The sequence below is a fragment of the Schistocerca nitens genome, chromosome 11 (genome assembly GCF_023898315.1).
Source record: "Schistocerca nitens isolate TAMUIC-IGC-003100 chromosome 11, iqSchNite1.1, whole genome shotgun sequence".
NCBI classification, from domain to species: Eukaryota; Metazoa; Arthropoda; class Insecta; order Orthoptera; family Acrididae; genus Schistocerca; species Schistocerca nitens.
In genome coordinates this window covers 14,797,627-14,824,031 of record NC_064624.1, presented here as the reverse complement: position 1 = coordinate 14,824,031, position 26,405 = coordinate 14,797,627, and the positions used below count along the sequence as shown (strand labels likewise).

General features: G+C 45.4%; 1 protein-coding gene across 2 annotated transcripts in view; it reads right to left on the bottom strand.

Annotated features, from left to right (window-relative positions):
* Nucleotides 1–26,405, bottom strand: part of LOC126213041 (poly [ADP-ribose] polymerase tankyrase-1-like) — an 881,088-nt gene that overhangs the window by 559,478 nt on the left and 295,205 nt on the right. The window contains exon 1 of one of the 2 annotated variants that reach the window (XM_049940615.1): nt 6,821–7,061. The exons of the other annotated variant lie outside the window; for it this stretch is intronic. Coding sequence (XP_049796572.1) covers nt 6,821–7,015 — 195 coding nt within the window. The 5' untranslated portion in view covers nt 7,016–7,061. Of the gene's footprint in view, nt 1–6,820; nt 7,062–26,405 lie in introns of those variants that run through there. 2 annotated transcript variants of the gene reach the window in all.

Below are 26,405 nucleotides of genomic sequence, written 5' to 3'. Positions count from 1 at the left end.
TAGCACGTCATCAATACAACCCGACAAAGAGGGAGAAAACACAACCTGTGCAGTGTATAGACGCCAATCGGCACGTTGGAAAGACCAACGAGGTAGCCTGCCCATCGGGGAGCGGGAAGGGAGCGAAAGAATCAATGGGAAATGGCCACAATCACAAAGGTCGTCGTGTGGCGACCAGTGTAATGAAGGGAGGAGGGAGGGACAAGGAAGAGAAAGATCGATGGCAGAAAAGGTACCATGACTGGCACTGAAATGAATAGGGGAGCCATCATTAAGAAGGCACAAGTCGTGGTCTGCAAGAAACTGGTCTATGAGAAGACCTCGTCTAGATGGAAATGCACTGCCCCAAAGGGATGATGAGCATTAAAATCCCCGAGAAGGAGGATGGGAGGAACAAGTTGCAGAGGAAGGGCTGTTATGCCAGCAGGTGTAGGTGTCCTGTCAGGAGGGAGATAAAGATTGCAAACCGTGACCTCCGAGTCCAGGGCGACCCTAACAGCAACCGCTTCCAACGTAGTTTGAAGAGGAATCCATGTGCTAGCAACATCTGTACGGACCAATGTACATGCGCCACCATTGGCCCGCCCGGGGCCGACCCGATTTCAACAGAAAACACGGAACCTACAAAGGGTCGGTGAGTGATCATCAGTGAAATGATATTCCTGTAGAACCAAACAAGCTGCAGAGTAAGACGAAGTAAGGGATTTCAACTCCCCTAGGTGATGGTTATACCCACTACAATTCCATTGGATAACTATAGTACAATAATTCAAATGGGGGTTGAACAAGCTAAAATCAGTCACCAACAAGGAGTGGGGCGACATCCATGAACAACACGTCAGAATCAGGTTGAGAAGCCAAGGATGGGGCCTCTGGAGACACCAGAGGCTCCTTGTCCCGGGACTTGTGTTTCTTCTTTTTTTCTGTTTGAGATCGAGGAGGGCTGTGTGGCATAAAGGAGCCAGATGCAGTAAGATCGGGAACAGAAAGAGATTGGGTTACCTGGGGGCCCCACAGTCCGTGGTTCTCGCAGTCATCGTGTGGCAGGAGAATTTTGGCCTGGAAGGTGCCGGGAAGGGGTATCCCGGGAGGGGCGTCCTTGACTGGCAGACGGTGAAGAAGTGGGACATTTCTCTGGCTGGGGAGGAGGAGCAGCGCCCGGAGGAGAGGGTGTGGGAGCCGCAGGGGGGTGGGGTAGGATAGGGGTTCGGGACTGGGGTAAGGAAGGGTGAGGAAGGGGTGAAGATGGAACTAAAGCAGAACTAGTCATGGACACAGGGTGAAGACATGCATACTTCTTACGAGCCTCAGTGTAGGTTAAGAGACCGAGGGGCTTACACTCCTGTATCTTCTTTTCCTTCTTATATACTGGTGAACGTGGAGAATGATTGCCATGACAATGCACACAGGATGGGGAACACACGAACTCCCCTCATGGAGTGGACATCCAGTCACCAGAGAGGGGCCTGTAAACAGCAGGAAGACGTGTCCAAAACGCAAGCACTTGAAACACCTCATAGGAGGTGGGATGTATGGCTTCACGCCACAACAATAAAGAATAATCTTTATGCCACATCAATAACCCATAATCTTTACTTTCTCAGGGAGGGTATACCCTTCAAAGGCCAGGACGAAGGCACCAGTACCAATGCAATTTTCCTTCGGACCCTTCTGAACATGTGGAACAAAGTGAACACCCCGCCATTCAACATTGTCCCGAAGTTCCTCATCAGTTTGAAGGCTGAAGTCCCTGTGAAAAATCACACCTTGAACCGTATTTAGAGAATGGGGGGGTAATGGACACAGGAATTGTGCCAAGATGGTTACAGGCACGAACGGCCACAGACTGGGCAGCTGAAGCAGTTTTGATCAGCAACGAACCCGACCGCATCTTGCTCAGGGAGTCCACTTCGCCAAACTTGTCTTCAATGCATTCCACAAAAAAGGTTTGGCACTGTTTGGCATTGCTGAAAGTATCCTCATCAGTCCTGGTGCAAACCAGATAGCGGGGAAAAGGTTTCGCCCCTAGCTGACGGGCCTAACCCCTCTCCACCCTTGGAGGAGCCACAGAAGGGAAGCCTGAAGGGGCAGGAGAAGCAGCACTAAAAGAATCAGTTCCATGGGTAGAGATGGCCGCAAAAGAATGGCCCGAGTTCTGGATCAGTATGCAGTGTCCGCCCTGATACCACCCACTCCAATCAGGGGCTCTCCTCACGTGCACCATCCAGCCACAGCGAGGGCCGTCTGGCACAGCAGCCATTGCCGGGAGATCCAATGCTCCAGGATGACAAGCTACCACTGCTAGGCTAACCTGAGGTGGTCTCAGCTCAGGTATCAGATGTGTGATCCCTGTGTGTTCAGGGGGCTCAACCAAAAGGGTACTAGCGACCCCACCACACGGGCTGGCTCCCGTGCAGGCTATGCATGCTAGCATCAGATGACGACATGAAAGAACAGGTGGAATGAACATGGAGGGCACACGTAGGAGACACTAGGTAAGGTGCTCTTACCAAAATGGCTCACACTACGGAATAGAAATTTAGTAATGGTAATATAGTACGTAAAGGGAGATAAAAATCTAATAGTCAGGGGGGGGGGGGGACAAAAATGCAGTTTTAGGGGAAAGAGTAAAAAAGGGTTACAGGAGAAGACAGACCTGGTACTAGGAATGAGAGAGAAGAAAGACTAGTTGAGATGTAGAATAAACTTCAGCTAGCAATAGCAAATACTCTCTTTGAGACTCATAAGAAGAAAGACTAGTTGAGATGTACAATAAACTTCAGCTAGCAATAGCAAATACTCTCTTTGAGACTCACAAGAGGAGGTGGTACACTTGGAAAAGGATGCGAGATATGTGAAGATTTCAGTTACATACCATCATCTTCAGGCAGAGATTCAGAAATCAGATACTGGACTGTAAGGTGTACACAGAAGCAGATACGGATGCTGATCACAATTTAGTAGTCATGAGTAGACTGAAGTTTAAGAGACTTAGTCAGGAAGAATCGGTGTGCAAAGAAGTGGGATATAGTAGTACTAAGGGATGGAGGGTCTCTGTGGTTATAGATACTACCATAATGAACAGCTCAGGAGGTAGCATAGTTGAAGAGGAATGGATATCTCTAAAAATAATCACAGAGGCTGAAAAGGTAGAAAGCAGGTAATTGCAAAGAAACCGTGGGCAACAGAAGAAATACTTCAGCTGATGAATGAAGGAAGTACATAAATGCTCAGGGAAATTCAGAAATACAGACATACAAGTCACTTAAAAATGAGAAATATGAAGTGCACAGAAGCTAAGACAATATGGCCACAAAAAAGAGAAGAAACCTGAAAGGAAATGGTTGTTGGGAGCACTCAACATATAGGAACAGGAGTCGATATGGAGAAGATATGTGGTTTAGTATTAGAATTTAAAAGAGCTTCAGAAAATTTAATATTAAATAAGGCAGAAGGGATATACAACATTCCATAAGATTTTCTAAAATGATTGGGGAAGTGGTAACAAAGTAACTATTCACGTTAGTGTGTAGAATGTGAGTCTGGCAAAGTACCAACTGACTTTCAGAAAACGATCATCCACACAATTGCAAAGATTGCGACAGTTGACAAGTGCGAGAATTACTGCACCATCAGCTTAAATGCTCGTGCATCCAAGTTGCTGACTTGAATAATATACAGAAGAATGGAAAAGGAAATTGAAGTTCTGTTAAGTGTCATTTGATTTGACTTTGGGGAAGGTAGAAGCACTAGAGGCAGTTGTGATGTTGCTGTTGATAATGGAAGCACAACTGAAGAAACATCAAAGCACGTTCATAGGATCTGTCGACCTGGAAAATGTGTTCGACAATGTTAACTTGTCGAAGATGTACAAAACTCTCAGAAAATTAAGGTAAGCTGTAAGAAGACTCATAATATTCAATATGTACAAGAGCCAAGAGGCAACAATCAGACTCGAAGACCAAGAACAGAGTGCTCGGATTAAAAAGTGTGGAAGACAGGGACACAGTCGCTTTCCCCTACTGTTCTATCTATACACCAAAGAAGCAATGACAGAAATAAATGGAAGGTTCAAGAGTGGAATTAAAATTCAAGATGAAACGATATCAATGATAAGATCCACTGATGACATAGCTATCCTTAGTGAAAGTTAGGAAGAATTACAGGGCACGCTGAATGGAATGAACAGGTTAATGAATACGGAATATGAATTGAGATTAAATCAGAGGAGGAAAACTTAATGAGAAGTAGCAAAAATGAGAACAGTGATGAACTTATCAGGATTGATGAGCACAAAGTAAATGTAGTTAAGAAGTCCTGCTACCTACACAGCAAAATAACCGCTAACAGAGGGAGCAAGGAGTGCATTAAGGAACAGTACCACAGGTAAAATGGCGTTTCTGGCCGAGAGAAGTCTACTAGTACCAAACACAGGTGTTAATGTGAGGAAGAAATTCGTGGAATTGTACGTTTGGAGCACATTTTGTGGTAGTGAAACATGAACTGTAGAAAACTGGGAAGAGAAGAGAATGGAAGCATTTGAGATGTGGTGCTACAACGAACATTGAAAATTAGGTGGACTGGTAAGGTAATCAATGAGGGGATCTCTCCACAGAGTTGGCAAGGAAAGGAATATATGGAAAACATTGAGAAGAGCAAGGGATAGGATGATAGGTCATCTGTTAAAACTTAAATTGTGCTAGAAAGCTAAACAGAGCAAACACTGTAGAGGAAGACACAGATTGAAACACCCAGAAAATAACTGAGCATGTACGTTGCAGGTGCTACGGTCAGAAGAGTGACGGGAAAAAAAAAATAAAAGCTGAAGAACAGCAGCTTGCTACGAATGTAGAGAAATGTAAATTGATGCGGATGAGTAGCAAAAATATCGTATCAATATTGACGTTGTGGGAGATATATCAGACTCCAACAGATGGGATATGAAATTAAATCTGCTGTACCCTAGTAGAGGAAAACGTGGTGGGATTTGCTGAGTGGCCTCTGGTAATGCCATGGACGATTTGAAGCAAGATAGGACATACATTTGGCACCCGCACCTGCAGCATGCACTGCAGTGAGTTAAAAATACACACCATTCCTGCATTTTTGTAAGGGGGAACGTGCAGCACATTTTCCAGGCACTGGCTGAACAGAGGGGAGAAGGAAATGTGGCTGGAAGGCCCAGCATTGTGTGCGACCATGTTGCCTTGTTGACTGCATTATTCTTTTGTTGTTTGGTTCAAGTGGCTCTCAGCACTATGGGACTGAACATCTGAGGTCATCAGTCCCCTTGACTTAGAACTACTTGAACCTAACTAACCGAAGAACACGCCGGAGGCAGGATTCGAACCTGCAGCAGCGCGGTTTGTTGTTTGGTCATGGTGTGTATGGGGAGCCCCTGTGCTTAGACCATGTTGTTTACTGCACACACAACCATATGCTACTCTCTGGAGCCTGGCATATTTCATGTGGTGTACCTTTTAAGTTATACCACCACTGTACTGTTTGGGGGTAGCAAAACAAGTTTTGTACTGAAGTTGCTGGCCTATTGCACACATATACTGAGGAAATGGAAGCCAATTACTGCCGTACTGCCCTATACCGTGTCTGACGCACGCTGTGGCGATGTGACGGTGACACCCGATCTCGATTACCCCGACTGACACATCGCACTTCTGAGTAGCCATTCTATGCTTGAGGGACAGACCTTTAACACGATCATCAGTACTGCTCCAAGGCCGTCAGCTGAGTCAGCACCTCACGGGATCTTCGGGCAGCAGCTGGCAGTCACAGCTTTCACAATCAATTTGTGCCCAGGTCTGGCTGTCAGAGCCGCCTCGGCCGCTGAATGCACACTGTGAGGCGTCAGTGTGGCACTCGTGTTGCGACAGTAGTATGTTTACTATGCCTAGAAGGTAGGGCAGGTCAGTATCTGCCACACGGCTACAAGATAAATGCAAAACTGAATAGGTTGCTGTCCTCGTCGACGTCTCGCAGCATACTAAAGTGATTCTGGTGCTGGAGCTGAGGAACATACATAATAATCTTCAACTTCTCTTTATGCAGCACGATGACAGTTGGAGCTATCATACTGTCAACTGCAGCAGTGGTACCGAACAACTGATGGCTACTTTTAGTAAAGCTGCCCAACATCACAGCACGAGCATTCATCTGGTCGGCTACAAACTGCACCCGTCACTGTGTCCGTTTTGTGCCCACAGCAGTAGTCTCACTTGCTAGGTACACTATCAAAGGATCTCTTGTTCAAAGGCTTGAAACCAAAATCTAGATGAATGGGCTCTACGCATGCTTTATAAGAGAACTAATCAAATGAGGACGGATTTATGCAACACTGAAATTATCCCCTCTATGATTTGTTTACTTAACATAACTGCTAACAAAAAGAGCTGAATATGGAGCTTTGATAAACCAGTCATGACAGGACAATGACAGCATTGTGAGCTATAAGGAGATACAGTCACAAATATTGTAGTGTTAGGAACACACACACACACACACACACACACACACACACACACACACACACACACACACACACACAAATATTATTGTTGAAGACAGAATAACGTCTCGCCCGGGCTCACCTGGTTTCTGCTGGTGGCTCACCAAGCAGCCGACTGACTTCGACGATGTCTTTTGGGTACTCGAAAACGGCATCTGCCCAGCCCTGCGTCGCCATTACTTTGTGTGTTTGAGACCTTATGAAGTGGACGGCGTCTGCAGTTAGGCTGGGGCACGAGTGCCTCACCGCCAGCACAGCGGCAGCCGCCACCGTCTTCACCTCCAGCTGCGCCGCCACCTGCTGTTCGCAGGCGGCCTTCAGGGCGGACAGGCCGTATTTGTCGGCTGCCGTCAACAGCTCCCGGGCCGTGTCGGTCAGCTGGGGTGCCTGCAGGGTGTACATGTAAGACAGCAGCTGCCTGAGGACGGGGCCCTCCACGTCAGCGATTCTGACTTCACCGCAGCTGGCCTCCAGCGTGTCGTGCTGGAACATAGCTCGGAACACAGGGCTCCTGGCGGCCAGGACCGCGCGGTGCGCCGCCAGCCGCGTCTCTCCCGCCACCAGCGTCACGACCGCGCCTTCGCCCGCGTCTAGCAGGGCGCCCAGGTCCACGGCCGCCGTCCTCTGAACCTCAGCAGCTGACGACATGACGGAAGGTCCTGAAACACGGCGCCACCGAGCTGACCTTAAAAGGCACACTCGACACTTGTACGACGCACATGCAGACCAGTACAACAGTTGCTAATTTTTTTTTAAATTTTTTTTTTTTTGTGGTTTTAGGGCGTACAACTACAATGGTCATTAGCACCCGGACTACGTTAGGAATCCACTGCGAGGCACAAGGTTAAAACAGCAACTAAAAGGGAAAACACGATAAAAGACAGATTGGCAGGCATAGGATTAAAAAACAGCATAATCAAATGTCCTTAGACAGGTTTGTCAAGTGGATAAAACGAAGAACGCGAGCAGCTGCTCCTGGGTCATCCGATAAAATGGCATCCAGAGTACATGGCAGGCCAAGATCAACACGCAGTGTATTAAAATTCGGACAGGACGTTATAATGTGGCATACCGTCAGCAATTCCCCACATGGGCAGAACAGCGCTGGCGCAGCCGTCAGCAGATGGCGATGGCTGAACCGGCAGTGTCCAATTCGTAACCGGGCCAAAACGACCTCCTCCCACCGAGAAGGGCGTAAGTGCAGCCCATTCGGCATGCCACAGCGATAAAATGCGCTGACAAATGACCTTGCTACAATCCCATGAAGGGACACAACAAGAAGCTGTCCGATGCTGGAGGACCGCAGCCTTGGCCACGGCATCTGCAGCTTCGTTCCCAGGGTTACCGACATGGCTAGGAACCCAAATAAAGCTAACCGGAGAACCGTCGTCCGCCAGCTGCTGAAGAGAGCGTTGGATCCGGTGCACGAAAGGGTGAACCGGATACGGATCACTGACGCTCTGGATGGCGCTCAGGGAATCGGAGCAGATGACATAAGCAGAATGTCAGTGGCGTCAGATGTAAAGAACAGCCTGGTAGAGGGCAAATAGCTGTGGAGACTGAACAATGGCCATGGAGCCGGTATTTGACACTGTGCCCCGACAATAAAAGAACACCCGACACCGTCATTGGTCTTAGAGCCATCTGTATAAATGAAGGTCATATTAATGAACTTCGAACGAAGTTCGACAAAACGGGAGCAGTATACCGAAGTGGGGGTAACCTCCTTCGGGAGCGAGCTGAGGTCAAGGTGAACGCGAACCTGAGCCTGGAGCCAAGGTGGCGTTTGGCCCCCGCCCACTCGAAAGGTTGCAGGGAGTGAAAAATCAAGGTGCTGAAGGAGGCGACGAAAGCGAACTCCATGGGGTAGCAGGGCAGAGACATACAACCTGTATTAACGGTCGAGAGTCATCAAAAAAGGAACGATAAGACGGGTGGTCGGGCATTGACAATAGCCGACAGGCATAGCGACAAAGGAAGGCAAGGAGGAGAAGGCAAGGGAAAAAGTAAGGAAGACAGTGAGAGGGAAAAGGACAAAGAAAGGAACCAAACAAAGGAAGGAAGAAACCAGAATAAGTGAGAAACCAAACTGACCACAAATATAAGTCGTGGAACGGTCCGTCTCTGGTCGCAGGCTCCTTTTAGTCACCTCTTACAACAGGCAGGAATACCTTGGGCCGATTCTAACCCCCGGACCCACAGGGGGAGCAGTTGCTAAATGTTGTGTACCAGTGATCCATTATGATGTCACGATATCCTGTCTGCGTAAAACTCTTGCCACACGTGATGAGCTACGTATCTCCAACAGCACAGCTTTCAAGATTTCCCATACCGTTGCAGCACCCTGATTTTGGACATGTCCTCAGAAAGTGTGCAGACCTCATTCCCCAACTTATTTCTACAGAGTAGGGTTGCTCAATCACGATATCTTTCGAAATGGAGACAGTAACTGTCTTAAATCTGCTACAAGAGTTGGGGGTGACTTAATGGCAAACACTGCTACGGGGTTGCTGTGGCACCCAGACTTTGAATCCTCCGACATTTCCAACAGATTCCAACAAGACAACACCGAACCGTGAACTGGTGAACTCTTAGCAATTCGTAGAGAATTCTCTCTTCCAGTTAGCTGAGACGTGCTATCATTTTGTTACTGATGTCAGACAGCCACAATACAGGAAACTGTTCTCTTAACACCAACACGTGGTAAAGCCATCACTGATAGGAGAAGCGGGCTCGTTGTGAAGTTAAATCAGTAAGGCCAAATGTATCATGGACACAGTACTTTCTACACCAACAGGCTCTGGCAGCCACAGTTTTACCTTCTGATCTGAAAGACATGCTTAAAGAAAGTGATCAAAGCTCTGTAGTCAATTAAAGATAATGTGTTGCAAACGACTGTTTAGAATCATCATAATCTCCTCAGATTTGGTAGCTTCCCAAAGGAACTAGAAACTGAATTTTAAGAACATTAAAACAAGATTCCAAATCTTTTTATTTGAATTATTTCTGTGATCCTGTTTCACTAGTGAAGTAAGTATTACTCGCATATCATTTTAATGACCTAAATATTACAGAATAGAGCCTCCAAGGGAGAGAAGAAAACGAATATAAAGGCGAAGGATAAAATCTAAGCAGTCCTCGCAAAACTCCGTTTGTGGTCAATGTCTTTACGGAAGGCAGTGTTTCAGTCTGTCCCTGACTTTCAGAAGGCTGTCAGAGAGAAGTGGGCCAGTTGGTGGTGTGAGTTCTCACATTCCTTGCACGGTGCACAGCTTGACTAACTTTGGAGAAAAACTATTAATTTGCTTTCCAGTACTGAGCTCTCAAGCTAACAGTGGGCATAGATGGATGCGAAATCCTTTTGCAGCTATGTCAGTACAACTGAGCGATCTAACACGAAGATGACAAACAGTCTTTGCTTTGGACATCATGTTAACAACAAAATTTAATTCGTAGAAGATTCACGTGTTCTGCATGAACAGGAAAGATGAATACCCACAGCTGGAGAGCGAAGCTTTAGAATTCTTAGTGCCATTCACTATTTCCTAGTTACACAAATTGGCACTGTTCAATGGTGAACATGAAAACTAAGATCAGAAATAGGCTTCCATTAGGAAACGAGTTGGTTACTTGTATCTCAAAAATAAAACCACAACAAATTATTAATAAACAGGTACGGCCTTCTCATGAAAATAATTATATTTTTATCGCAGTTTAGCACCTATAACCCTTGCTTACATTTACCTAGGTAAGCCACACCCGTAACACATGTTGCGAATGTCAACCTATGACAAAGCTGTTAAAAACAGTAAAACCCTGCTAAGCGTAAAGTGTGATTTTAAATAATACAAATCAAAGACGGACATTATTCATCAGATTGCTGTTCACTGTTCATTTGCAAACACTGTTCATTAGCGTATATTCGCTGAATGTGCCACTATTGTTCCTGACTTTGCTCTTGGTGGTACGGCTTACACCACGTGGGGAAGAAATGACATAACGGAAAAGGTGGAAGAATAACTAGTGTAATCTTTACATCTGTTATAATCAAATCATCAATTGCTAGAATTCTTCTGCCAGCATTTCAGTTGATTTCATCATTGAAGTCAGACGAGCTTTTCGGTCTGCAAAATGACACTATCGAAGAAATAAATTGTGGAATCATATGTGAAGACAGGTTCGGTTAAGCAATTGGCGAAATTTTAGAGTTAAGTACCTGGGCAGACGACTACCAGCAGAGAGAGAGAAATACAGAGCCTGTATAAAAACAGGCGCACCTACGGCTCTGTGCAAAACGTAGAACGACGGAGAATTCCTTCAGTTGCCACACCCTGAAGTTACCGCAGACATTCGCTGAATAATTAATTGTTCAGAGCCCAAAGAAGTCTACATGTAAATTGTTCCTAAAGGTGCACTTGAGTAGGTGTTCCTGCCAGATATTGAAGAGCTTTCATCTGAAGCCGTATCGTGTGTCGGTTGTGCAACATTTAGTGGAGGATGTTTGTCAAACGTTTACGTTACTGAAGGCGGCTTTTCAGTAACATCGACGATGGTTTGTTAGACCCTTTCCATTATATCACGAGTGACTGAAAGCATGGTTTCATCTTTCTGGTCACTTGAACAGAGAACCCCAATACAGTTTGTCAGCAACCACTCCACGATGAAAACGACTGCACTTGGCGCGGTGTAACAGGAACGCGCATTACTGGGCTGTTTTTTTGACACGACCCTCAACAAACGTTTGATACATTCTGTGCTCAGCTCACCGAAGATGGAAGACAATACTGCTGCTTATAGCACGATGGGGCAACATGGCACACGTCTAAGGTATCGCTGGAACGAGTCCACGATGTCTTCACTGAGGACCGAGCTGTCAGAAGACATTCGTGGCCACCACGTTGGCCGCATCTATCAATGTGTGATTTTTGTTTTAGTTCCTCGCTTCTGTAATTTCACTTCATTGCCCTCACACTTACACGCGTTACTTTACTCTGCGCCACACTGTATTATAGCGATGAAGAAAGAACAGTCACACCTCACTTAACGAGCACCTCCTACGAGGGTCAGTCCAGAAGTCTGGTAAAAAAAAAAAAAAAAGGAGAGAAAAACTTTTTGTCGTAAACAACTCAAGTAACCTCTCGACAGTCTCCTTTGAAGCATATAAGCTTGGTCCAGCAATCTTCCACCTTTTTCATCTATCACAAAAATAGGTCATGTCAAAGTCTGAAAAATACTTGTTGACTGCAGCTAACACTTCCTCATTCGATGAAAATTTGTCCCCAGCAAGACAGTTTCAAGTTACGGAACAGCAGCTGAGTTGAGCCTGCGTCTCGTGCAGAGTGGATAAGGAGCCCATTTCCTGCACTTTCGCCGTTGTTAACGCTCATGTGTCGGACTGTGCATTATCCTGGTGAAAGGACGTGCCAATGCAAATTTCCAACGATCCAACAATGAAGTATAATAGCTGACGAAATAGCCTTTGGCTTCTTCGGTGCACTTTCGCCAGCCTTTGTCTACTGTTTTGGCGGGTGCTTCGACTCTGGTGGGTAGCCCATGTTTCAGCAGCCACGAGTCGGCACAAAGAGTCTCGAGCAGTGCTGTTTACGGTCGGCAGGCAGTGAGCCGAAATGTGGTGCCGGATGGGCTTTCGGTCGACTGTGAGCTGCCGCCGCCCCCACACCGGCCACAGCTTCTTCACGGCCACCAGGCTACTCCTCCATGCTGGGAGTATCCTTTGGATTATTGCTATTCCCATTTCTTGTAACATTCAAATGGCATTTACGTTCAATACCCTAGCAGAAGGTTACTTTTACGTAATTAAAGCTTGTTGTTGTTGTTGTTGTTGTTGTGGTCTTCAGTCCTGAGACTGGTTTGATGCAGCTCTCCGTGCTGCTCTATCCTGTGCAAGCTTCTTCATCTCCCAGTACCTACTGCAACCTACATCCTTCTGAATCTGCTTAGTGTATTCATCTCTTGGTCTCCCTCTACTATTTTTACCAACCACGCTGCCCTCCAATGCTAAATTTGTGATCCCTTGATGCCTCAAAACATGTCCTACCAACCGATCCCTTCTTCTAGTCAAGTTGTGCCACAAACTTCTCTTCTCCCCAATCCTATTCAATACCTCATTAGTTACGTGATCTACCCACCTTATCTTCAGCATTCTTCTGTAGCACCACATTTCGAAAGCTTCTATTCTCTTCTTGTCCAAACTGGTTATCGTCCATGTTTCACTTCCGTACATGGCTACACTCCATACAAATACTTTCAGAAACGACTTCCTCACACTTAAATCTATACTCGATGTTAACAAATTTCTCTTCTTCAGAAACGATTTCCTTGCCATTGCCAATCTACATTTTATATCCTCTCTACTTCGACCATCATCAGTTATTTTACTCCCTAAATAGCAAAACTCCTTTACTACTTTAAGTGTCTCATTTCCTAATCTAATACCCTCAACATCACCCGACTTAATTCGACTACATTCCATTATCCTCATTTTGCTTTTGTTGATGTTCATCTTATATCCTCCCTTCAAGGCACCATCCATTCCGTTCAACTGCTCTTCCAAGTCCTTTGCTGTCTCTGACAGAATTACAATGTCATCGGCGAACCTCAAAGTTTTTATTTCTTCTCCATGGATTTTAATACCTACTCCGAATTTTTCTTTTGTTTCCTTTACTGCTTGCTCAGTATACAGATTGAATAACATCGGGGAGAGGCTACAACCCTGTCTCACTCCTTTCCCAACCACTGCTTCCCTTTCATGCCCCTCGACTCATAACTGCCATCTGGTTTCTGTACAAATTGTAAATAGCCATTCGCTCCCTGTATTTTACCCCTGCCACCTTTAGAATTTGAAAGAGTATTCCAGTCAACATTGTCAAAAGCTTTCTCTAAGTCTACAAATGCTAGAAACGAAGGTTTGCCTTTTCTTAATCTTTCTTCTAAGATAAGTCGTAAGGTCAGTATTGCCTCACGGGTTCCAACATTTCTACGGAATCCAAACTGATCTTCCCCGAGGTCCGCTTCTACCAGTTTTTCCATCCGTCTATAAAGTATTCGAGTTAGTATTTTGCAGCTGTGACTTATTAAACTGATAGTTCGGTAATTTTCACATCTGTCAACACCTGCTTTCTTTGGGATTGGAATTATTATATTCTTCTTGAAGTCTGAGGGTATTTCGCCTGTCTCATACATCTTGCTCACCAGATGGTAGAGTTTTGTCATGACTGGCTCTCCCGAGGCCATCAGTAGTTCCAATGGAATGTTGTCTACTCCCGGCGCCTTGTTTCGACTCAGGTCTTTCAGTGCTCTGTCAAACTCTTCACGCAGTATCTTATCTCCCATTTTGTCTTCATCTACATCCTCTTCCATTTCCATAATATTATCCTCAAGTACATCGCCCTTCTATAAACCCTCTATATACTCCTTCCACCTTTCTGCTTTCCCTTCTTTGCTTAGAACTGGGTTGCCATCTGAGCTCTTGATATTCATACAAGTGGTTCTCTTCTCTCCAAAGGTCTCTTTAATTTTCCTGTAGGCAGTATCTATCTTACCCCTAGCGAGACAAGCCTCTACATCCTTACATTTGTCCTCTAGCCATCCCTGCTTAGCCATTTTGCACTTCCTGTCTATCTCATTTTAGAGACGTTTGTATTCCTATTTGCCTGCCTCATTTACTCCATTTTTATATTTTCTCCTTTCATCAATTAAATTGAATATTTCTTCTGTTACCCAAGGATTTCTATTAGCCCTCGTCTTTACCTACTTGATCCCGTGCTGCCTTCGCTACTTCATCCCTCAGAGCTACCCATTCTTCTTCTACTGTATTTCTTTCCCCCATTCCTGTCAATTGTTCCCTTATGCTCTCCCTGAAACTCTGTACAACCTCTGGTTCTTTCAGTTTATCCAGGTCCCATCTCCTTAAATTCCTACCTTTTTGCAATTTCTTCAGTTTCTGTAGCCATGTATGGAAGTGAAACATGGACGATAAATAGTTTGGACAAGAAGAGAATAGAAGCTTTCGAAAATTGGTGCTACAGAAGAATGCTGAAGATAAGGTGGGTAGATCACGTAACTAATGAGGAGGTATTGAATAGGATTGGGGAGAAGAGAAGTTTGTGGCACAACTTGACTAGAAGAAGGGATCGGTTGGTAGGACATGTTTTGAGGCATCAAGGGATCACAAATTTAGCATTGGAGGGCAGCGTGGAGGGTAAAAATCGTAGAGGGAGACCAAGAGATGAATACACTAAGCAGATTCAGAAGGATGTAGGTTGCAGTAGGTACTGGGAGATGAAGAAGCTTGCACAGGATAGAGTAGCATGGAGAGCTGCATCAAACCAGTCTCAGGACTGAAGACCACAACAACAACATGTGTGCCTAAAGATCATTAAATGTCAAGATTTTGGCATATGACGGAAAACACTCCTTTATTGGCCGAAAGTCTAAAGCTCTCCTGACGTCACAGACTAGGAGGAACACGAAGGTTCCAGTGTGTTACAGGGTGTGTGTTGGCCCAAGTTAAGACGTTCTTACGGACTACTTCCGCTACGTAGTGATGGGAGCAGCAATTACAACTTCTAAGTAGCAATAGAAAGGAGTTGTACGGACACTGATAGTGGAAACCTTGCCCAAGTTGATGCGTTTATGTTCCACCCATTTAGAGCGGCGGTATGTGCAACGACCGATATTCTTCTCTCTCCAGTTTGTAGCTTCATTAATATCGCTCGAAACTAAGAAAATGTGTGAGTTTGCCAAACGAGTCGGTATGTGGCAACCAGGTTGTCGACTACAAGTCGCGAGTCACGACCCCCGAAGCACAATAGAACTGTTCTCGGCAAACCCCTGAGCTGATTTCCTTCACTGAAGGCACTCGCCAGAGACCGCAGCCAGCACGCGCTCGGTGGGCAACGGACAGACGGCAAAGAGGTCGCAGCTTCGAATCCTGTAACGGTCACGTACTCCTGAAAGTTTTACACCAAACACGAAAATACCGCTAGCACGAACTGATTGCAGTAGTTGCTTGGGTGGTGAGATGTATTATTTACAGCATAGTTTGAGAAATGGACAACGAAGGCTAAATGCATTTAGTTCGCGAACCCAGAACTCAGGTTTTTGGAATTAGCTGTTAGTAGTTAAGAAATCACCATACGCCCACAGTACAAAGATGCGTACGGCGATGAGGTCATACGGAGAGATATGAAGCGTGTACAAGATGCAGGTAACACAAACGTTAGGGCTATGATGTTTGTGTGTAAGGTAACGTCAGTGTCTGAAGCAAACTTGCTTCATCTTCCATATAAGATCATGAAACCTCAAACGCTTAAACAGTAGCTAGACAGCTAGACAGTACCAAGATAAAAACATTCTTTCTAATGAAGTGAAAAGTGTGTGGCCACAATCTGCAAAGCATATTTTTGAACGTGACATGTGTGTGAAGAGAGATTGCAACTGAAGGCACATGTAAACAGCAAGGAGAAAGCAATCACATTCTGTGTCTGATCGCTGTGGTGAAGTTTCCTAATCGTGATTTGGCTGCCATACGAGAGGCCTGTCTAATTGTTTCACCCCTAAGTTAAAATATTATTTCGGGTTAAATTCGAACGGCGACCTATGGTATACAACTCGTAAAATTTGATGGTCTACCGGTCTAAGAACTGAGCTACCAACTAACTGACAAGGGAACCTCCCCATCGCACCCCCCTCAGATTTAGTTATAAGTTGGCACAGTGGATAGGCCTTGAAAAACTGAACACAGATCAATCGAGAAAACAGGAAGAAGCTGTGTGAAAAAATAAGCAAAATGTACAAACTGAGTAGTCCATGGGCAACATAGGCCACATCAAGGATGATGTGAGCTCAAGAGCGCCGTGGTCCCGTGGTTAGCGTGAGCAGCTGCAGAACGAGAGGTCCTTGGTTCAAGTCTTCCCTCGAGTGAAAAGTTTAAATTTTTATTTTCAGACAATTATCAGAGTTCAGGCACTCACACATAATCAACTTCGCTCTCCAAAATTCCAGGACATGTCCAGATTTGCTTCGACTTATGCAGGATTTGACGGTCTACACATGGAAAAACTTGAAAACGTTAAAAACATATGTTTTGACAGAGCACAGAGAAATCTGTGCGACTGTGAAACTGTTCCATTCATTTGTTGCAGTTTATGTGGCACACTCTTATGTTTTCATCACTTTTTTGGGAGTGATTATCACATCCACAAGAAAACAAATCGGGCAAGGTAGAAGAATCTTTTTACTTATTCGACAACATATTCCTGTCATATGACGCACATGCCGTCGCCAGTGTCGTATAGAATGTATCAGATGTGTTTTCCTGGATCAAATGTTTTCGGTTCCCATTGCAGAGGCACGTCCTTTCGTCTACTAATCGCACGGTTTTGCGCTGCGGTCGCAAAACACAGACACTAAACTTATTACAGTGAACAGAGACGTCAATGAACGAACGGACACATCATAACTTTGCAAAAATGAATTAAGCAAACTTTTGGCTCGAGGGAAGACGAACCAAGGACCTCTCGCTCCGCAGCCCCTCACGCTAACCACGGCGCTCCTGAGCTCAGATCATCCTTGATGTTACCTATGTTGCCCATGAACTACTCAGTTTGTACATTTTGCTTATTTTTTCATAGTTCAACACAACTTCTTCCTGTTTTCTCGATTGATCTTTGTTCAGTTTTTCAAGGCCTATCCACTGTGCCAAATTATAACTAAATCTGAGGGGGGTGCGATGGGGAGGTTCCCTTGTGAGGTGTAGTCGGAAGAACGACAATTTTCGCTAGGAGTTTAATTTCGTGGAATGACGCTGTTCTTGCTCGCAAAAGTGGTAAAGTTTATCTCTGCGGTATATCGATGTAAACTTCACAGTGCAAAACAGGGAACTCGTGAACGTGGTGGCAATTTGCCGGTACAGTGAAAACCACATTTTACTGATCTTCTTCTCTGGAACACTCGGAAACAACTTTTCAGGGGTTTTTATAAATGTATTTGTACAGTATGGTACTACTCATCATTTGCAACCCGTTTTCCGAACCGGAAACTCCAAAACAAGAGGTCAATTAGCATTACGACAGTAGGACTTTCAGATTATTGAAATTTTATTTCCGATTCTATAGAACAATACTGATACTAAAGAGGAAAATAAGCATGTTAAGCGCGTAAAATGACCATCATTCAATACAAATTCCCGAAAATGCTCAAATACCCCATAACCCGTGTAGCACATTACACACACACACGCGCACACACACACACACACACACACACACACTTGAAATGCATACCGTCTCGGCAGTCCAAGTTTTATTCGGCGCCCCTGCATTACCGTGTGTTCAGTGATGCTGCACACTCCGCAGGAACTCGATCCAATTCTGTTTTGATTTGTGCGGCAGCCCAACCCTCCTAATGAAAGAAAAAGTTTAACAACAGCATGAAACCTTCTCTCCATTTTCAGTCGCATTCGGTACACTGACTAATTCTGTGAACTGTACGATGTGCACCCTTCAAATTCTTCACGCCACCTTTGGAATAATCACACTTACGAAAGCGCCACAAAAAGTGTTGCGCTCTTTCGTCGGAGTTTAGCAGACTCGTCAGACGCCCCCCCCCCCCCCCCCGTACACAGAGGGTGGCCCGCAGGACGAGTCCCTCCCTCCCTCCCTCCCTCCTGCTGCTGGACTCCAGGCTGGACACCGCTGCCCTCCAGGGCGTCGCCGACTCTCCTCACGTGTCACTCACTGCTGCTCATTCGCGCCTTTAAGTCGCAATTTATGAATTTCATTTTAGATTCGTCGTCATTAACCGACACGAATCCGACGGATCTTCAGATAGCAGTTCCGGTCAACTAGCCGTTTTCTGTGTTCAGAACTCATGTTTGAAAGTAGGGAAGGACAAACAGCTTTCTTGTGGAAAAGTATGTACGCTGCTATACTTTACATTACTATTTAATAAATTGTTTTAGTATTTTTTACGGAATGAAGCGAATTATCCTATTTATAGGTGTATTCCTACAGCAAAACATGCTTCGCGTAATTTACTGCACGTGAGACTCAGAAGTGAATTTTGTTAGCTTTACAGAGGTGCCACTTTATCGTGAGTTTGTAAATAAGTAGATATTTATTCGAATTTATCCGGTTTCTCACACGATTTTGTTCACTGAGTTATCCAACGGTTCCCTGAAAAGAGTTTACAGTTTGTTTTCATTCATCGTTAACACCCGAGTATTTGTGATACAACAATCAATCCAGAATTTACGTTAAACAAGAAATTACGTAATTTTTAATAAAAAATAAATTGAACTTTTATTAGCCCTGTGTTTTCGTATTTCCTTTCGAAAGACGAAATCATTTTTCATTAATTGCAAATGTGTTTGGTATATTTCATTACAAATAATTGCACTAGTTTTCTGTACAAGATTTTTCAATTCGTTGTGAAGCATCATCGTAATCACAACGATTCAATTCACGTAATCACAATCGACAAGAAAAATGAACAGGGCGACAAACAACGACGATTTTGTGGCAATCCCGATCACACTACAGCGCTAGGGGAACAGAAACGACGTCGACACACGGTGAGTCCGTTGCAGTCCGAGGCCATCTGCAGAACGTTTCCCATAGACTGCCGCACTTCACGCCTCCTCTCGCTGCTGTCAATCCTACCCGTCTACTGTTTGTGAGGCGTGGCGCCCTTCCATCGCCTATATCGATATCCCGTGTGACGGAAGAGTCTCCGGTCGGCGCTGGTCGAGCCAGCTCGCGTTGAAAGCCAGCCGGCGTCCCTACAGCCGTCGGCTCACGGACCGTGCATCCCAACGTTGAGCGTGCCGAGTTTCTGACGTCATAGCGTGGAATGGCACGTTCTGGAGTCTTTCCGAACGTGCAGAGCAGTATCTGGCACGTCAGATATTCTGAGCGTTGACCAATGGGATGTCACAACGCCACCTACGTCACACGCACGCCGTGTCCATTTATTGCAGAGTTGTGAGGCGCCATATTGGCATTCATTTCAAGCTTACATGTATATACGCCGTTTCTGAGCACCAGCACATTGAGAATCACTGGAAAACATGTTGTTGACTGTGGTTCGTTGCAATAAAATGATGAGAAACAAATGAGAAACATATTCGTGGCAAAACAATTGTTGTAACTCCCGTGTTATGAGAGTAGGCTATTTGAAGGCAGCGACACACTGAAGATCCACCCAGAACGCATTATTCTTGGTTAAATTTGTTCTAATTAAATTTTAATTAGTAACATATCTACGATAAGGTTTTCTGCAAGGGGTAACATACTATCATTGCCTACTATGGATCTGTTGTTGGTCTAGCGCAACGAGCAGCGTCATTGTCTAGTATTGTTTGTTGGTTGGGCCGCGTCTTGACATTTCTACATTTTATTTCCTAACATTCGCGTTTTTATTAGGTTCTGATACTTTATTATTAGTCTAATATAAGTATATACTGTAATATGTGATGTTATGTAAATATAAATTCACCTTTTTCTGAGGGGTGACTGTTCGATTGGCTTAATCTAGAAGACAGCTTGCGCTACTTGTATAAAGATATTTTGCTACTTTTTCTTTTACGTTTCGTAATTCACATGTTGGAAAGATTCTGCTACCGGGTAGGAACGGTGATTAAGTAAGACCGACCTTGCGGTTGTACTAAAATGTGGTAATGTTTATCTTATGTGGAGGATCCCAAATTTGTACCGCACCGTTTGTAATGCAACTTTCGTAAGCCTGTGTCCTTATTGATTGGACATGGTGCTTCCCTTTTCGTGGACGATGGAGGAAACGTGCGTTTTAATAGAGCTAACGTGGGAATTTTACGCGCGCCCACCGAGTAAACAGTGTGATTTACGAACTAGAAACATCCCTCGACTGCCGCTGGAGTGCGTTGCGATCGCGTACACCACGTTGGGGCCCACGTACCGTGTGCACAAGTCGCATCGTTCCTGAGCGTTCAGCAGCACGTTCAACTCGGCACGCTCAACGTTCACGTTCGTCAGCGCGGTCCGTGTGGCGACGGCTCGTCTTTTGTCGCGCCGGATGTACGGTGGCGATCCCTGGGCGCCTCGACGTGCGGATTTTTTGTGGATTCGTCGTCTCACGCCGGACAGCTTCCCAGCTCGTAACCTGCAAGCTCCAAGTTATTCTGCCTTTAACTAGGACGGTTGTTGAAACTTACTGTGGCATTGCTAGCTGCCGGAGATGGTTCTCAACTTGGTTCCACAGTGGCTGTTATAAGGAGGCTGATGTTCCTCATTTCGCTTATCTGTGGAGTGTGTCTTAAGTCGTTTTCATGCAAGTTTTGTTGTAGGAGATACTGGCCGCTTGGGGACTGGTTGCCGTTGTGTAGGCGCCCGGCAGCCGTACATTTAATGGTTTAATCATTTGTCACGGCAGGATTTGGTATGTTTATTTGATGTTGAAAGTGCCACAAGGCAAGGTTTCCAGCTAATTTAGTGGGAGACGGGTCCTTTAGAGTATTGCTCCACAAGAACTTGGGGGCACGCTTATTATACTGTATATTCGAGTGTGGCTGTGATTTGACTTTGTTTTCGTTGCATATATATATATATATATATATATATATATATATATATATAGACCGCCTGCTAGTGGGCCCTTGCAGAAGCCGTGGGGAGTGAAGGCTCGGACTGCCTGCCTGCCGCAGCGTTATTGCTTCCAAATACCGCTGAGGGCCTTAACGATGTTCTCTAAAGTTAGGTGAGGCCACTTTGTCAATATTAGCGTTTCTGTAAGTCATTTTACTAGTTATCACTAGCCATTCTCATTCAACACTTAGGTTAATCATTTGTGTATGTACAACTTGTTATTTTTCCTGTGTGCGAGTTTTGCAACCTTGGTTGGCCCTTTATGTGGGAAGTTCAGTTTTACTAAGCTTTAAGATCTTTGTTTCTTTTAATGAAGTTGTGGTATTATGTGGTTGTGTAACTTTGGGTTGTAAGTGTTTAGCGTTACTAGCCTTTTGAGATACGGTTAAACAAGAACGATTGTTTACGATTGATTATTCACCGTGCCTGCTATCCATGTTTTGGTTGTGGATGCAAAATATGATTCTTATTCGTGTTCAGTGACGCCCCAGCTACACGTGACGGATCCAGATGGCGACCGCGGTCGGAACAAGAGCAGAAAGCCAGCTGAGGTTTAGCTGCCAGTCTATTAGGGGAACCAGAAAACTGACGGGCAATTTAGTCGCTGCTGGAACACTTGCAATTTCTGTTTTCATCTGACGCCACCTCTGGAATCAACGAGCCACAGAGGTGGTGATCATGACAGGACTAAGTTTCAGTCATTTCGTGGAGCCGTCTCGCTCACGAGGGATCTTTCGACCTCGTCACCTCGGTTTTCTTTCCTTTAGCAACTACTACAGGTATCGGGAACAGGGACGATACAGCCGGCCGCTGTGACCGAGTGGCTCTAGGCGCTTCAGACCGGTACCGCACTGCTGCTGCTACTGTCGCAGGTTCGAATCCTGCCTCGGGCATGGATGTGTGCGATGTCCTTACGTTAGTTAGGTTTAAGTAGTTCTAAGTTCCAGGGCACTGATGACCTCAGATCTTAAGTCCCATAGAGCTTAGAGCCATTCAAACAGGAATGAAACCTATTTTCCCACTTTGAATACTCAAAATGGCGAACGGGTCGGACGTCACATGACATCCGTTCAAGTTGATCGTCGACTCCTTTACACAGGTTGTTTTTCTTTATTACAGAGAGCCACCGGCCTTCTGACCGAACACGCTAAGCTACCGTGCCGGGGACAAGTGTTTTCAGTTGTACATGTTAATGAGTGAACTGATTCGAAAATACAAAGCACTGACGCAGTGCTAATGCCCTGCGTCACTTCTGCTTCTGCAGAAGCACAAACATCACTCGTATGTCGGTTGCCCATGTTGTGGTCGATTAGCGGAGCTTGTTCCTTCAAGGACACCAGCCCCTGCACAACCAAATATACCACAAGCACAACCCCTCGAGTGCAAAGTTTCTTTGTTTGTATGGTGGCTTGACAATCAAAACACACACCTGTATTTACATGCTGTCTGCTTTCACAGCATTGCAGTGCATATTCGTAAGTAGGGCCCGGATTTTAATGACAAGTCCTATTTTTTCTGAACTATAGGGTGAATTTAGAACAATTTATACACAAATCTAGGCATTTTAGTGTCGAAAAACTTACTTTGATGGTGCACATAAAGTCATATTTCAACAAATTTGCGGCTAACTTTTAATATACTAGGTCATATTTACGTCACCTTTGACCAAAAATGCATATTCTGTTTTTCTCGTATCTTGCTCACGAGACGATATTTAACGTACTATTATAAAAGATCAACAGACAAATCAGTACACAGCTTTATTTCTCACGACTGTAGCAGAAAATCTGTGTACCACAACAGTCCTTTCGCGAACATAAAACATTGATACGCAGAGTCGACAACACGCTCTCAGAGCCAACAATGGCGGCGTCTGCCGTAATTATCATCGCAGTCGCACAGGTGTTCCCAGTAACCAGTTTGCATTCCAGCCTTCGCCTTGTTCAACATGCCTAAAGCAAAGTGCTCCGACAGTGAAGTTGTGAGGATGTGTTCGAGAATTTGGAGAGAAGTTCTTTAGTACTGATGGGAAAATATTACACTCCTGGAAATGGAAAAAAGAACACATTGACACCGGTGTGTCAGACCCACCATACTTGCTCCGGACACTGCGAGAGGGCTGTACAAGCAATGATCACACGCACGGCACAGCGGACACACCAGGAACCGCGGTGTTGGCCGTCGAATGGCGCTAGCTGCGCAGCATTTGTGCACCGCCGCCGTCAGTGTCAGCCAGTTTGCCGTGGCATACGGAGCTCCATCGCAGTCTTTAACACTGGTAGCATGCCGCGACAGCGTGGACATGAACCGTATGTGCAGTTGACGGACTTTGAGCGAGGGCGTATAGTGGGCATGCGGGAGGCCGGGTGGACGTACCGCCGAATTGCTCAACATGTGGGGCGTGAGGTCTCCACAGTACATCGATGTTGTCGCCAGTGGTCGGCGGGAGGTGCACGTGCCCGTCGACCTGGGACCGGACCGCAGCGACGCACGGATGCACGCCAAGACCGTAGGATCCTACGCAGTGCCGTAGGGGACCGCACCGCCACTTCCCAGCAAATTAGGGACACTGTTGCTCCTGGGGTATCGGCGAGGACCATTCGCAACCGTCTCCATGAAGCTGGGCTACGGTCCCGCACACCGTTAGGCCGTCTTCCGCTCACGCCCCAACATCGTGCAGCCCGCCTCCAGTGGTGTCGCGACAGGCGTGAATGGAGGGACGAATGGAGACGTGTCGTCTTCAGCGATGAGAGTCGCTTCTGCCTTGGTGCCAATGATGGTCGTATGCGTGTTTGGCGCCGTGCAGGTGAGCGCCACAATCAGGACTGCATACGACCGAGGCACACAGGGCCAACACCCGGCATCATGGTGTGGGGAGCGATCTCCTACACTGGCCGTACACCACTGGTGATCGTCGAGGGGACACTGAATAGTGCACGGTACATCCAAACCGTCATCGAACCCATCGTTCTACCATTCCTAGACCGGCAAGGGAACTTGCTGTTCCAACAGGACAATGCACGTCCGCATGTATCCCGTGCCACCCAACGTGCTCTAGAAGGTGTAAGTCAACTACCCTGGCCAGCAAGATCTCCGGATCTGTCCCCCATTGAGCATGTTTGGGACTGGATGAAGCGTCGTCTCACGCGGTCTGCACGTCCAGCACGAACGCTGGTCCAACTGAGGCGCCAGGTGGAAATGGCATGGCAAGCCGTTCCACAGGACTACATCCAGCATCTCTACGATCGTCTCCATGGGAGAATAGCAGCCTGCATTGCTGCGAAAGGTGGATATACACTGTACTAGTGCCGACATTGTGCATGCTCTGTTGCCTGTGTCTGTGCGCCTGTGGTTCTGTCAGTGTGATCATGTGATGTATCTGACCCCAGGAATGTGTCAATAAAGTTTCCCCTTCCTGGGACAATGAATTCACGGTGTTCTTATTTCAATTTCCAGGAGTGTATTTTGTAAACTGCGTCAAGTTAGTGCAGAAAAGCGCTTTAATGTGCAACAACACTGTAATACTGCAGTGCAGCAGCACGGCGCGTTTCGCGGCGAATTTATTTTTCAAGACTACCCAGGGTGTATACGGGGACAAGGAAAAAAAATTCCCGGATTATTCCTGGACTTCTCCCGGACATCCCGTTTAAAAAATATGCTTTTTCCCTGGCGGAAATACACTTTTTCTGTGCTAAGTGACAGTAGGTTTTCCGTAGATTTTCCCTCGGAACTGCAAAACTTATCAATCCTTTGAATGGTTAACGTTCTATACAATCGCGCAGAACTTCTCCCGGAAGGAAGAAAAAAAAAAAAAAAAGGCGGGGCAGAGAATTTTTGGAGACTTTTAATAAAAAAAAGGAGAGAAGTTTTGGAAAGACCTTTGATTTGCAGCAACATATACGCTGCATATTTTCGTATTACGAAAGTATAAATTCGAATTGCGCCAAACAGGGCGTTAGTTTGCGGAGCGTTGAAACCGAGGTTGCGATGTCCTTTTGTAAGCGAGTCATGTCTCAAGCCACGAGATCTCGCCAGCCGATGGCAGCCGCTATTCAGAGCATAGGACACGTGTTATAGTCAGCCAATAGCAAGATCACTGGTTAGATAGCGCGAACACGCAAGAGGAAAAGTTAACGGTTTACATTAATGTACACAGTACCGTATATCTACAAGAAAAGCTAAGCTTTCACATATAATTTTGATCTCTAAGATTAACACGCTACAACAGAAGCTAAGCTTTCAAATGTAATATTGATCTTTTTTTGCGTGTGTTATACTTTAAGACACATCACACAAATGTGCCCGTAAATTTAAAATTCTGACATAAATGTCTCGGCTCGAAATTCTTGTAAGTGCCTGGTCCTCAAACTGTTCAGTTTCCAACGCTCTATGATTTAGATATCAATCCCACTTTCTCACACGTAACATAATTCATCTTGCGTAAAAAGAAATTTACTTTTATAGTAAGTTTTCTAACCACCGTTCGCAACACTACCCGGAGATTGTTAGAAATAGGTTCGATTTACCAGTTGCCAGAGAGCGCCAGGGAAACAGGCATTATTGTGCGTGTGCAACTGCAATGGTGTAGGGAGCCCGCATGTTCGTGTGTATAAAGCACTAACAGAGCTTACATTACACCATAAAAGAAACGGCATCAGGGGATACTCCAAAGAGCATCGGAATTTCGTAAACCATACTAAAATGCGTAATTCGGCTTGAGTGCAAACTGGTTTTTTCCAGATTCACAAAGAAGTAGGTCCTATCTGACATTAAGCTTTTCAGTGTGGTTTTTAGGATGTAAATTTTCTTGGAGTACCAGTACTCTGCCATCTCATTTTTGGTTCATTACGGCATAATGCCATATATGGCAGAAGAAGGTAACGTGCACTTGAAATTCAGCGAACAGTTGGAACTAGGCAATACTGTAGAATGAAACACTTCGTTTCAAATAAAATGACTGCCTCAGCGGAAAGGTTAATACGGGCAAACTTCTTTAGCAAACTTGCAAAATTAACTTCACTGTTCTGCAAGGCGATTAACGCTTGACTGCTACAAACTTGGAAATAAAATAAAATCAGAAAACTGAAATTAATAATATATTTTTGCCCTCACATAATTATGTGAATATTTTAATTCACTTGATAGCTCCCGGCCACAGAAATCCGTTTTGTTTTCATTTGACGTGGGAGCTGTACACGAAGAGAAGCAGCGAAATCGCTTAACGTAAACACGCGTCACGT